At 54.3% G+C, this 12,178-nt stretch overlaps 1 protein-coding gene, 1 long non-coding RNA gene and 1 pseudogene across 4 annotated transcripts in view; 2 read left to right on the top strand and 1 right to left on the bottom strand.

Annotated features, from left to right (window-relative positions):
* The first annotated feature begins 106 nt into the window (after positions 1-106).
* LOC148397156 (solute carrier family 13 member 1-like) lies at positions 107-4,715 on the top strand (annotated as a pseudogene). Its single transcript, XR_015858924.1, has 15 exons — positions 107-779; positions 1,309-1,541; positions 1,755-1,883; positions 1,958-2,252; positions 2,344-2,377; positions 2,454-2,502; positions 2,567-2,709; positions 2,787-2,906; positions 2,966-3,064; positions 3,154-3,255; positions 3,327-3,577; positions 3,844-4,005; positions 4,127-4,264; positions 4,342-4,489; positions 4,559-4,715. The product of XR_015858924.1 is annotated as a solute carrier family 13 member 1-like (transcript).
* On the bottom strand, positions 412-5,083 carry LOC148397155 (uncharacterized). Its single transcript, XR_015858926.1, has 3 exons — positions 4,314-5,083; positions 4,100-4,245; positions 412-4,002 (listed from the first exon to the last, which is right to left on the bottom strand). It is a non-coding gene; the product is annotated as an uncharacterized LOC148397155 (long non-coding RNA).
* A 135-nt stretch (positions 5,084-5,218) lies between these two features.
* LOC148397154 (calcium-dependent secretion activator 2-like) overlaps positions 5,219-12,178 on the top strand; it is a 29,149-nt gene continuing 22,189 nt past the window's right edge. Inside the window, exons 1-8 of one of the 2 annotated variants that reach the window (XM_088377807.1) lie at positions 5,219-5,909; positions 8,364-8,477; positions 9,377-9,727; positions 9,804-9,884; positions 9,974-10,204; positions 10,275-10,396; positions 10,525-10,636; positions 10,712-10,851. In XM_088377807.1, the coding sequence (XP_088233933.1) occupies positions 5,520-5,909; positions 8,364-8,477; positions 9,377-9,727; positions 9,804-9,884; positions 9,974-10,204; positions 10,275-10,396; positions 10,525-10,636; positions 10,712-10,851 (1,541 nt within the window). In that variant the 5' untranslated portion in view covers positions 5,219-5,519. The remainder of the gene's footprint in view (positions 5,910-8,363; positions 8,478-9,376; positions 9,728-9,803; positions 9,885-9,973; positions 10,205-10,274; positions 10,397-10,524; positions 10,637-10,711; positions 10,852-12,178) is intronic. The other variant, XM_088377806.1, reaches the window with a different exon arrangement.

Here is a 12,178-nt window from a genome sequence, read left to right as displayed (position 1 = left end):
ACGTTTCTTATTTTTGCACTTGCAGCAGATGGCCAAAGGGGCAGTAGCGAGTACTCCCCGTGTCCTTCTCATGACCCCAGGCGGAGGTGATCAAGGTGGGAAGGGCTCACGTGGCTTTTCAGGTTTTTACCACTCAGTCACTCGGTCCAATTATGTGGCTATAAAAATATTAGCTTCAAAGTTTGGGCCCTTGTTTGATGTGCGCGCAATGCATTCCCGATTGGGAGCTACTGCCAGTTTTTGTTGTATTTCAGTCTAATGGGCCCTGGGTGGCGCCAAATGCTAAGGTACCTCGCTCACTGACGTCACAGGGAGGATTCAAATGTGCTACTGTAGCGCCACTTGGAGTATAAATGAGGTAAGTACGGGAACAAAATGCAGCCCGAGCAGATCATTAAACGAATGGCAACATTCATGTCATGATTAAATTGACGATGACATAAACACACACGCACAATTTGTACACACACGTTGCACACAATGTGGAGAAAACAATCAAGGTCATTTTCTGCCACATACACATTTTCCACAAAGAGCTCATGAAAGTTAACGAGCCTTTGTTAGGATTCATTGCACGCACATACGCAGAGCTTCCATCTGACCTTTGACCTTTGCGATCGCAGCCTATAAAAGTTGCCCTCGTGACCGCACAAGTTAAACAATAAAGATGATGGAGGCTGTCCAAATTCACAAGCTGATTTTTCTTGTGACCAAATTGTTCACGCTTGCGATCCCCCCAGGAGCGGTTTGTGCTCGCCGTACAAGATGAAGCTTCGTAGGTGAGGCGGGAAAACTTCACAGAGTTGATAATCTCGCTGTTGTTCAGTCGCTTGAGGGTCAAACGTCTCCTGATCGCCAGTCGGCACAAATGAGACAGCGAGCGAGGGCTGCCTACGCACAAACATCAATGTGTGTGTGTGCCATCACGTATTTGACCGGATGAAGGCCGCACGCACGCACGCACGCACGCACGCACGCAGCGACCGATGCTTGTGAGTTTGGAGCAAATGCGTACGCGGTCCACGTAGTCCAGCAGGGTGCACACCACGGGGCCCGCCAAGTGAGTCAGACAGCTCAGACTCATGAAGTCGCAGAACTGCAAAGCAGCGGCGATTCGATGATGGCGTTGAGCACGCCGGGCTTTGTCACCGCGGCATCCCGACCCGCCGGGCCTCTTTGGGGGTCCCGCTCTATTTTTGACACGTGATTAGACGCGATGGCCAAATTGTCGGTCGGCGCAAGACCGACTTGACGGAGAACAAACACCGACGTTGACTTGAAGAAATTTAAAGACATTTTTGTTCAAAGGTCATGGGCTCCAGAGCTGGCAACTGTTTAACTGGAAGATAAGCGACGGGGAAGACAAAGCGCCGATGACTGGAGCTGACCGACGCCTCGGCGGCAAAATCTCATTCTCTTCTCCCGACGAAGACGAAGCCAAGCGTAGGATGTGGAGCAAGTTGCGCAACTATCGGCGTTTGCTCTTCATCGTGGTGCTGCCGCCACTGCTGCTTCCTCTTCCTCTCCTGGTCGCCACCAAGGTAATCAATCGCTCGCTCGCTCGCTCGCTCGCTCGTCATTGTCATCCTTGTGCTCGCCGCCCACGTTGGCCGACTTGAGATGTGGAGAAACCTCAAAGGTTTTTTTGGCCCATTTCCCAATGCGGTTGTCAGTTTGCCGCCCGGTGGCCACAAGCGGCAATTGCACCACATTGCAGAGAATGTAATTCCCACGCTTGGCTCTTGTTTTGTCAGGAGTCACGCTGCGCCTTCGTTCTTCTTCTGATGGCCGTCTTCTGGACCACCGAAGTCATCCCGCTGCCCATCACCGCCTTGTTTCCCGCCGTCCTCTTTCCAGCGTTTGGCATCATGACGTCATCGCAGGTCACCCTCCCGCTCTTGCTGGCGCTGGCCAAAAAAAGCGCCGAGGAAATAGCAGCTGCGTGTCGCTCGCTCAGGTGGCCATGGCGTACTTCAGGGACTTCCATTTGCTGTTGGTGGGCGTGGTGTGCCTGTCCACCGCCATTCAGAAGTGGGGGCTCCACCGCAGGACGGCCCTCCGCCTGGTGGGCGCCGTGGGCGCGGAGCCGGCCCGCCTGACGCTGGGCTTCATGTCGGCCTGCGCCTTCCTCTCCATGTGGGTGCACAACACGTCGGCCGTTACCATGGTGATGCCCATCGCCGAGGCCGTCCTCCGTCAGATCCGGGGGGCGCACGAGCCGGGACGCGAAGACTGTCACCCGCGACCGGACGGTAAGCGACGGCGCCCCCTTGTGGCTGGGAAGATTTGCCTGCACGTGTGTGTGTGTGCATTTATGTGTGTGTGTGTGTGTGTCACATGCAGAGGTCCATGTTGAGGAGGAGAACAAAGCTGCGAGGTATTGTTGACGTGTTTCTTCTTTCTTGCCATGCGCGCACATCCAGAAGAACAAAATGTTCCTTTCTTTGTCCCAGGGATGAGCAGAAACTGCCACAACGAGCTTCATCATCATCATCATCAGAGGCAAGTCAGGTGCTTTACAGGACGGCTTTTCCCAAAAATGCATTTTTTCGACGATGGCCGGCAGGTGGCGCGCGCGACGGCGCTCCCCGGCGACCTGACGGTGGGCAAGGCCATGTGCATCGGCGTGGCCTACGCCTCCAACATCGGCGGCATCGCTACCTTGCCGGGAACGTCGCCCAACCTCATCTTCTCCGAGTATCTGCAGCAGTGAGTTGTGTTGTCGACACGGCACGCGTGGCGAGTTCCGCTCCGCAATGTGCTTCTCTTTCACGGCCGTCCCGGAGGATTTACCCCGAATGCGAGCGCCTCAACTTTGGCACTTGGATGGCGTTGTGTTTGCCCATCAGCCTGCTGGTGTTGCTGCTCACGTGGGCGTGGCTCTGCTGGCTCTTCCTCGGCTCCGAGTGAGTGGCACACACCCCCTGAGCGTTAGCCGTAACAAGTGACCTGTCGTCCGTCGTAGCGTTCGGTCGCTACGGCGATGCCGAGGAGAGCGCTCCGAGAGGGAACAAGCCACCAGGAAAGTCATCCGAGACCAGTACAGAGCGCTCGGACCCATCAGGTGAGCACGGAAGGAGCAATCGGCAGAAGGTCGCGTCGGGTGTCGGGATGGCGTCGTCTGACACGTGGCTCGCCTCTCCGTGTGCTCAGCGGTCAGGAGGTCTTCACGCAGGTGGTCTTCTTGCTGATGGTCTCCTTGTGGCTGACGCGATCGCCGGGCTTCGTTCCGGGCTGGGCCGCCGCCTTCCCCGGGTGAGTCGGCCGTTGCCGCCGAGGCGTTTTACGCGGCTGACGGCGGGCGGCTCGTCCGGGCCTCCTCGCAGTCACGCCGAGCACGTGAGCGACGCCACCGTGGCTCTGGTCCTGGGACTTCTCTTCTTCCTGGTGCCCGCCCACGGACCCAGCCGCCCATATGGTGAGCGAGCGCTCAGACGTGTGAATGGGAGCCGAGCGTGGCGCTGACGCTGACTGTCCACCAGAGAGCATGATCTCCTGGGAGGAGTTCCAGGCCTCCATGCCGTGGAAAGTGTGTCTTCTGGTGGGAGGAGGCTTCGCCCTGGCCGAAGGTACAAAGGTGTGTCTTTTTCTGTCTTGGCAGAGAATCTGTTGCTAGCTTGTTGTTGTTGTGCGCGTCGTGTACTTCCTGCGGTGTCCGCTGGAGGAAGCGAGCTCGCTGCGTGCAGGCAGTAAGCAAACGAAAGCAGTCCGACTCGTTTGAGGTCCGTTAGGCCTCATTTGCATATTTGTGAGGGGAACGCCGACGCTAAAAGATGCGGTTCATTACATCTGCTAACGATGCTATGAAATGAGATCTCGGTGGACCTAATGAGGTGTGCGTAGGAGTCGGGTTTGTCCCAGTGGGTTTCGGATCTTCTGTCCCCTCTGGGCGATCTCCCGCCACTGGCTACCATGACCGTGACTTGCATCATTGTCACCACGGTCACCGAAGTGGCCAGCAACGCCACCACCATCAGCATCTTCCTGCCCATCCTCTCGCCGCTGGTGGGCACACACACACACACACACACACAATTGTTTTGAATTCACGTTGAGGATGTTGGGGTCAAAAAACAACAACGACGACGACAACAACAACCTTTGCCTTGCCCGAATTCCCATGCAGGCGGAAGGCATCGGCGTCAACCCCTTGTCCCTGCTGATCCCGGCCACGCTGTGCACGTCCTTCTCCTTCCTGCTGCCGGCGTCCAATCCTCCCAACGCCGTGGTTTTCGCCTACGGACACTTTAGCGTGGCGGACATGGTGAGCAGCGTGCCAAAGGTTTCATGCCACTTTGCTTTGGGAGCCCAACCTGTGCGTGCGGTGTCCCGTCGCTGCAGGTGAAGGCGGGGCTGGGCGCCAACGCGATCGGCCTCTTGGCAGTGGTGTTGGCCGTCAGCACCTGGGGCGTGCCTTTGTTCTCTCTAGATACGTATCCCGATTGGGCGCCGCCGTTGAACGCCACCGCGCCGTGACGCATGCTGGCAGGTGCTAACACGTACCCGCGTGTATTTTGAGTTTGATTCCTTGTTTTTTTTTAACTCGTCCTTTTTGTAGGAACACGATAGTAGTAAAGACAGGAGGACAAACAAGAGTTGGAGAAATTGTCCATCCAGCGTACAGTGGACGCAGCTCACTTGTCCCCATCAGGTCCAGATTTTTGGGGGGTATCATTACATTTGTCACACAGCATCGGTTCAATATTTCTGTCATTTCAATAGAATAAATGTGTTGAGATGGTTTTCAAAGTGTCTTCCAAAATGCTTTGGGGTGTATTTCAGGAAGGTATTTCTGTTTGGTAGCTTTTCACCTGCTAACTGTGATGGAGAGTATGCAAGCGTCTTGGGAATGACCTGGAGGCTGCTGTTCCACAACACGCGAAGATTTCTTTCCAAACAATCCGTCATTATCCGCGCGCGTCCCAAAGCGCCAAGATAAGCAGCGCGCTCACTCTACTGAAATGCAGTTGTGTGCATAGCTGCTCTATGTAAATGGCAGCTGAGAGGTCTGTGCACACTCGGCAAACACGGCCGCTCGCCGCCCCAAAATAAAATGAGCCGAGCCGCGAAACTGACTCTTAACACCATCACCATCGTCTCCATTTTGTAGAAATGTGACTTTTCGTGGCGGTGGCCGGCCAGCGGCGCTCGAACGTTTGTTTTCAGGCGAGTGCCTTGACTCGCTCAGAGTGAAGCCTCTTCGCGACTCTCGTCGCATCTCTGTCTGCAGCCACAGGTTGCACACCTGTGCGTCGGCGTGGCGTGGCGGGCACGCGCCTCCATTCCGACACTGCGCGGACAAGGAGAAGCGACCAAACCGAAGCTTCCACGCAACGGAGTCGAAGCAGGCCACTTCTTAGCGGCTGCCTCGCGACGTGCCTCGACCGACGGACGAGCGCGGCACGGCGCAACGCCACGTCACGTCGCGTCACGTCGACTCAAGTAAGCAAACAAGCGCAAAAGTTCGCGAAGAACAACACTCGCTTCCCGCTGAGAGTTGACGACGCAGCGGAGCGGCCATGCTGGACCCGTCCTCCAGCGACGACACCGGCGGGGAGTCCGACCCGGAAGTTGCCCGGGAGCCCGCCACGAAAGCAGACGGTTCCTTCTCGCTCAAGCCGGGCGCCGAGAGTCGGGCGGACGGCAGCCGGCAGCGACAGCACACAGCACCGCTCAAGCAGGGACAGCCCACCGCCGCCGCCGCCGCCGCCGGAGACGGGCACAGCGCCCACCAGAACCTTCGAGGCGGCTCCGCAGGTGACGAGGAGGAGAGGCGAGAACGCGAGCGAGTGCAGCGGGAGGAAGAGGAGCATAAAGTGCAATTGCAGATCTACGTGTTCGTGCTGCGATGCATCGCTTACCCGTTCAACGCCAAGCAGCCCACCGACATGGCCCGCCGGCAGCAGAAGGTGAGTCGGTCGGTCGGTTGGTCGGTCGGTCGAGCCCGCCGCCTGCGCCTACCGAACCTCCCCAGAAAAATGTCCTCTTTTTTTTGACACAACCTGACTGTTAATTGTCACGCGCACGTAGCAAGTCAACGGCGGACGTTTCTTTCACCCATTTCAACCACATCATGAGTGCTTTTCGTGCAGAAAGCTCCTTTTTTTTGTTGGCATTCATCCCACTTTGAAACTCCAATGGACAGAATTGTACGTTTGAAATGTTGTCCAAGTGACAGTGACTTCACATAACAGCCACCGTTTTTTTTTTTCTCTTCGACTTGTATAAACACTCCATGGTGGCAACACTTTAGCACGTTAAGCAGCTTGGAAACTAGCAACCAATTCACCATCAAAATGGGCTTCAAGCGAGCAGCTCAAGTTTACTGACAGACGAAAAAAATGGCTGTCCCGTAATATGCTGGATATCGAAAGTGGGAAGACGTTCAACGGTAACAAACAAACAAACAAACAAAAATGAGGTTTTTGTTTCCTGGGGGGGGGCAACTTTTTTGTGGACTTGTTGCATGTACTTCTTGTTTCCCTCACCACGCAAACAGCGCTCGCTCGCTTGCCACCTACAGTCGGTCGGTCGGGCCGGACGGCAAAGAAGCCGCCGTGTTATGGCTGGGACGTCGTTAATCAGCCTCTCACGCTGCCTGCGAGCCGCAGACGGCGCGCGGATGGATGGGGGGGAGCCGCGCAGTTCAATTAACAGACGGACGCTTGACCCAGCGGGAGGGAGGAAGGAAAACTGCTTCTGGATAGAATGTGGGCGCCGTGCGGCGCGCGTCCTGGACCCGCCGGGCCACCCGCGGCGCAGCTCGGCTCGGCTCGGCTCGGCTCGCTCGCTCTTCCGGCAGGCGTGAGCCTCTCTGGCGATGCCAGTCGCCTCAGCAAACATGAGCAAGAGGCAAAGTTGTGTGGCCGGCACCGTTTAGCCTTCGGTAGGCCTCGACTTTGCTTTAAAATGAATGCGTGTCAGGCGCCGCCATCTTGGCCAACTCAAAAAGACAATCTTCCTCACGACGCAAAATGTCGGACATGAATGGGTGCTTTGCTACGCTTTCCTTTGTAAATATCAAGACACCTTTGCCCTGGATGTAACGCGACTTCCTTTTGTCGCTACCCGTAAGACATTTTGCCATCACCAAATAACATCTTTTGCATCTTCCGGGACCTTTTTTTGCGGGGCAGTCAGTCCGTTGTGACCAAAGACGATCGTACCGCTCGTCCACGTCTTATTGGGACGGTGCTTATCCGAAAGGCAAAGAACTGCGCCTGTTTATTTAGTGGGCCGTGTTGATTAGGCCAAACCTTTGGCGGCCGGCAGGGTGTTTGATGAGTCCAAACCTTTGGCGGCCGGCGGGGTGTCGCGCTCTCCCGACGGCTCGCGTTTGCGTTTCTGGAAACTCGCCGTTGAGCTAGCCATCGAAGGATTTGCACAATCGTTGGCGGCGCTTACTTGAAGTAGACTGTCAAATTTAGCTTGAAAGAAAAGAGACTATCTTCAAAACAAGCAAAACAAACCACTTTCATTTGCTCTGGTCTCCCTCGCGCCTACTTTGCGGAAAGCAATTGAGCGTAGCGGGATAGTCGCGAGACGATTGCTTCCGTCTTGGCAAAGCAGCACGTGGATGTTTTGCATTCCCTTGAAGAAATGACAGTTGGACTCCATTTTCGTAACGCTTGGCCGCCAGGCCGCTCATTTCCTTAGCCTAAGCCAATGGCTCCATATTGTGCTCCATAACGTGGCGCATTGGTGTCGCAGGAACATTGTCTTGGGGCTTTGGCGCAGCCGCTTCTGCTTTTTGCTGATAAAACGCCGCCCACCAACGCACACACGCACGAGTTTACGATGGGGAGCCAACGATACTCCCGCTGAGGATGCGGCTCCGCGTCCCCGTTAGTAAACGGTGTTCAAAGGAAAGCCACTCTTGGCGACTTTTCTTGATGTGACCAAATCAACAAAAGCAGACAGTTTGTTTGGTGTTGTGGTTAGCGTGATGATAACATCCTTCAGATAATGATGACGGCTGCTGTTTTTTTTTTTTTTTTTTGTCCTTCTCACCATCCTTGGCCAAAGTCAGCAAACCTTTCCTGGTCTGGAGGTGGGAAGGAACAATAGCAGGAAATGGCCGCTCTCCACTTGTGGGGAATATTTTTGTTTGGTTTCAAAAATGCCTCCATCCCTCCTGTGGCAGAATAGCATCACACGATGCATGCGACAGTCACGTTTATAAACGCGGCGCAGCAGCAGCGAGGCCAACGTTTAGCTCGCCGACATGACAAAAACAATTTGTAAAAACAAAAACTCACTGCTCAAGCTGCTTTTTGCTGACGCCGCCGCTAACCTGGTGCCGTGGCTGATCTGGCGCTGTTGCTTTCCTGGCGCCGTGGCTAACTTGCTGGCTATGTCCTCAGGTGAACAAGCAGCAGCTGCAAGCGGCCAGGGAGCGTTTTCAGGCCTTCCTCAACGGCGAGACGCAGATTGCAACCGACGAAGCCTTCTGCAACGCCGTCAGGAGCTACTATGAGGTAGGCCCCAACCCGCCCATTGACCCCCCCCAACGGGCCGGTGGTGATATTTGCGCGCGGAAGTCGCGGGTGCCGTAGTGTTAATTGAGTGTTGCAAGGCGGCAGGAGTCCAGCCAGCGCTTCGGGTGCTTGACATTTGCCGCGCCCGGCAGGCATCCGCCTCCCTCCCTCCCTCCCTCCCTACCTCCCTCCCTCTGTCGCTCGCTCGCCCGCCCGCTCTCACACTCTTCAGTTTCTCCAGCTTGTGATCTTGTTTGTCCTCGTCGACGTGATTTGTTGTCAGAGTTTTCCGGCAGTGTGCAAAAGCGGCCCTGAGTCGCCAAGGAGAAGGATGCTAGCGCTTAGCGTTAGCGTCCCTTTTAATTTGCTCCCTAACTCGGCCGCCGTCTAAATAATTGAGTGGGATTTTAAAAGGGCAATTAAAAGGAACAGCGGGAAAGAGGGCGAGGCGTCCTGCCGCTCTCTTTCTTCTTCATCACAAATGACCAAACTCTGTCACATCTTAGCAGGAGAATGCAAAATGATTGAAAGATTACAGAGAGTTTTTCTTTTGGCAAAATTGGACGTCTCGCAAAAGTTGTCATAAGACAAGAATGATGACAGTCAAAGTAAAAATGTATTTTGGTGGAGCAAAAGAAGGGAAAAATGCTTATCTTGCGAGGATTTAGTCTTAATTTATCACTTATTTATTTCAAGTATGCTGTCGACATTAAAAAGAAAGAGAGAAAATCAACTCCATAGCAGGTTTGCGGTTCCGGATTTTAGTTTTTATGCAGTTGGAACTCAATTTGGGGTGTAATTCCTCTTTCAGCCACTAGGGAGTGGCACAGGCTTGTCTACCTGGTGACAGTTGAAAAGTGCACGCCATGTGTGTGTGTGTGTGCGTGTGTGTGTGTCAGGGCTTCCTGAAGAGCGAGCGCGTGTGCCGCATGGTCCAGAGCGGCAGCTGCTCGGCCAACGACTTCCGCGAGGTGTTCAAGAAGAACATCGAGCGGCGCGTGCGCAGCCTCCCCGAAATGAACGGCCTGAGCAAAGAGACGGTGCTGAGCTCCTGGTTGGCCAAGTACGACGCCATCTACAGCGGCGACGAGGACGCCTGGCGGCGGCAGCGGCGGGGGGGCCAGCGTCCGCACCTCGGCGCCGCCGCCGCTGCTGAGCTCATCCTCAGCAAGGAGCAGCTCTACGAGATGTTCCGCCTGGTGTTGGGAGTGCGCAAGTTTGAGCACCAGCTGCTCTACAACGCCTGCCAGGTGGAAATAGGTGGCAAATTGAGCAACCTCGCCGTTTCTTTGGTCCCAATTGTCTCGCACCCTTCTCACATCGCAGCTGGACAACGCGGACGAGCAAGCGGCGCAGATCCGCCGAGAGCTGGACGGACGATTGCAGCTGGTGGAGCGAATCGCCAAGGTGGGAAGCTCTCAAAATCCGTGGTGCAACTCGTGGTGCTAACCCGTCCGTCCGTCCGTCCGTCCGTCCATCCGTCTGTCCGTTCGCAGGAGAGGCGGTGCCCCGAGCTGGCGTCGGGCAACGCCCAACTCTACGTGGAAGAGCTGCGCTCCTCCGTCAACCTGCTGATGGCCAACCTGGAGAGTCTCCCCGTGTCCAAAGGAGGAGCCGACTTCAAGCAGAAGCTCAAGCGCTCCTCCGCCGGGAGCACCTTCCTGGACCTGGGCGACGACGTGGACGTCCTGTCCAAGGCAGACGTCGCGCTGTCCTTCGCGCTGGAGGTGGGTCAGCCGGAAAAAGCCATTCTCCGAGTGAGCCCTTTTGCCATCATCCCTTTGGTCTCTGGTCCAGGTGGTGATCGTGGAGGTGCAGGGTCTCAAGTCGCTGGCTCCCAACAGGATCGTCTACTGCACCATGGAAGTGGAAGGAGGCGAGAAGCTGCAGACGGACCAGGCCGAAGCCTCCAGACCTCAGTGAGCTCAACTTCCTTGTTTGCGCTGCCCCCTGGTGGCGCACCTGACGTGTCGCCGGTATTTCCTCCGCCGTCTCTTCACCTCAGAACGCTCAAGTTGTCGTTTTTTTTGTGCTTTGTGTGTTTGAGGTGGGCCACGCAGGGCGACTTTGTCACCACGCACCCGCTGCCCTGCGTTAAAGTCAAACTCTTCACGGAGAGCACCGGCGTTCTGGCCCTGGAAGATAAGGAGCTGGGCCGAGTGAGTCAACACTTGTGGACCTTTTCAAAGCGTCTCGGCGAAGCGGCGACTCGCGGGTGACCGCTTCCCTTTCAGGTGCTCCTCAAGCCCACCGCCAACGGGCCCAAGAAGGCCCACTTCCAGCCCATGCAAGTCCCCAAGAACAGCCAGGATGCGGAACTGAGGATCAAACTGGCCGTGCGCATGGACAAGCCGCCCAACATGAAGCACAGCGGGTGAGTCGGTGCACTTCCTTGAATTGTAGTGGGCAAACATCGCCCCCAGCTGGCGAAAAACGGACGTGGCGGAAGCTTGTCCAAATCGCCTGTCAATCACAAGACCCTAAAAACAAACCAAAAAAATATTTCTTTATAAATTCATATTTAAAATGAACTCAACACATCCTGTAATTTCGTATTTCTATTTTTAATTTAACATTCTATATTATATTTAATACATTTACTTCTATATGATATACGTATATTATATAATTAATATTTATTATTTATACTATTATATTTAACATTGTATACTTCAGCCTATTTTCGCTGGTTAATTATGCATTTTGTTGACAACATATTTTAGCTCCACTAGTAAATGTTATTGAATATTGCAACACTAAAATACTTCAAAAATAGTATTGTTTTGATTAAACGTTTGGCTGTACAACGTATTGGCCACAAGGTGGCAGCAAGACATCGTTTGGAAACCTGAACCGAAGCATGAGCGAGCACGCACGTGTACTTGATTGTGTCAAAGGGCCTTCGACGTCCTGAGTTGCCATGACGACGGAAAGTTGATACGACTGTTCTTAAGAACTCAAATGGCAAATTTGCAGATGGAGGCAATTATCGCCTTTTTTTCCCCCAATCTGTCTATTTCCAGACGTAATTGACGCAGGTTGCGATAAAACCCGTGTTCTTTTTTTGAATTTTTTTTTTATGGCGTTTCAATCCATTTTGTCAAGCTGTCAGTCACCTGCCTGCCGTCCTTCTTTTTTTCCTTCTGGGTGCTTGTGTCGGCTTTCTAGTCACTGTCGCAATACAAAAGTCAAAGAAAAGGACACATTCGGGTCGCTCGCTCGCCTGCCGGATTGGCTGCGTCCGGTTGACGCGGAAATGATATCCGCTTGACCTTTTTTTATATTCTTTTATTTTGCTCTTTAACAGCAGCTGTGAGAAAGCGCTCGTCGGGTTTGTGCGGTGTGGCTGAAGAGTTGCCGCGCCGCGCCGCGCCGCGCCGCACCGCGTGTGGCCTTGACGCCTTTCTTTTCTTTTTCTTCTTTTTTCTTCCCCACCATTGGATTGATTTTCGCCGCCATGCGCTTCCTGGCGCTCGGCTTCGTCTCCGCGTCCAACGCCAACGTTGACATGCCGGCACGTCACAAATGCGCGGAGAATACTCGAGCTTGAAATGAAGTCAATGAGCATCGTTTCAAAGTCTCGCATGCCAGATTAATGTTTGTTTTCGCACAAAAAAAAAAAAAAATGACATTGACATATTTTCTAAATGAAAAGGACGCTAGGATTGGTTGCAAAATCTAATATTTGTGGCTACAGTTTT

Source organism: Syngnathus floridae, chromosome 6, assembly GCF_059516105.1.
Source record: "Syngnathus floridae isolate MCC-2025c chromosome 6, RoL_Sflo_1.0, whole genome shotgun sequence".
Taxonomy (NCBI): domain Eukaryota; kingdom Metazoa; phylum Chordata; class Actinopteri; order Syngnathiformes; family Syngnathidae; genus Syngnathus; species Syngnathus floridae.
The sequence above is the reverse complement of the archived record's forward strand: the minus strand, read 5'-3'. Positions and strand labels throughout refer to the sequence as shown.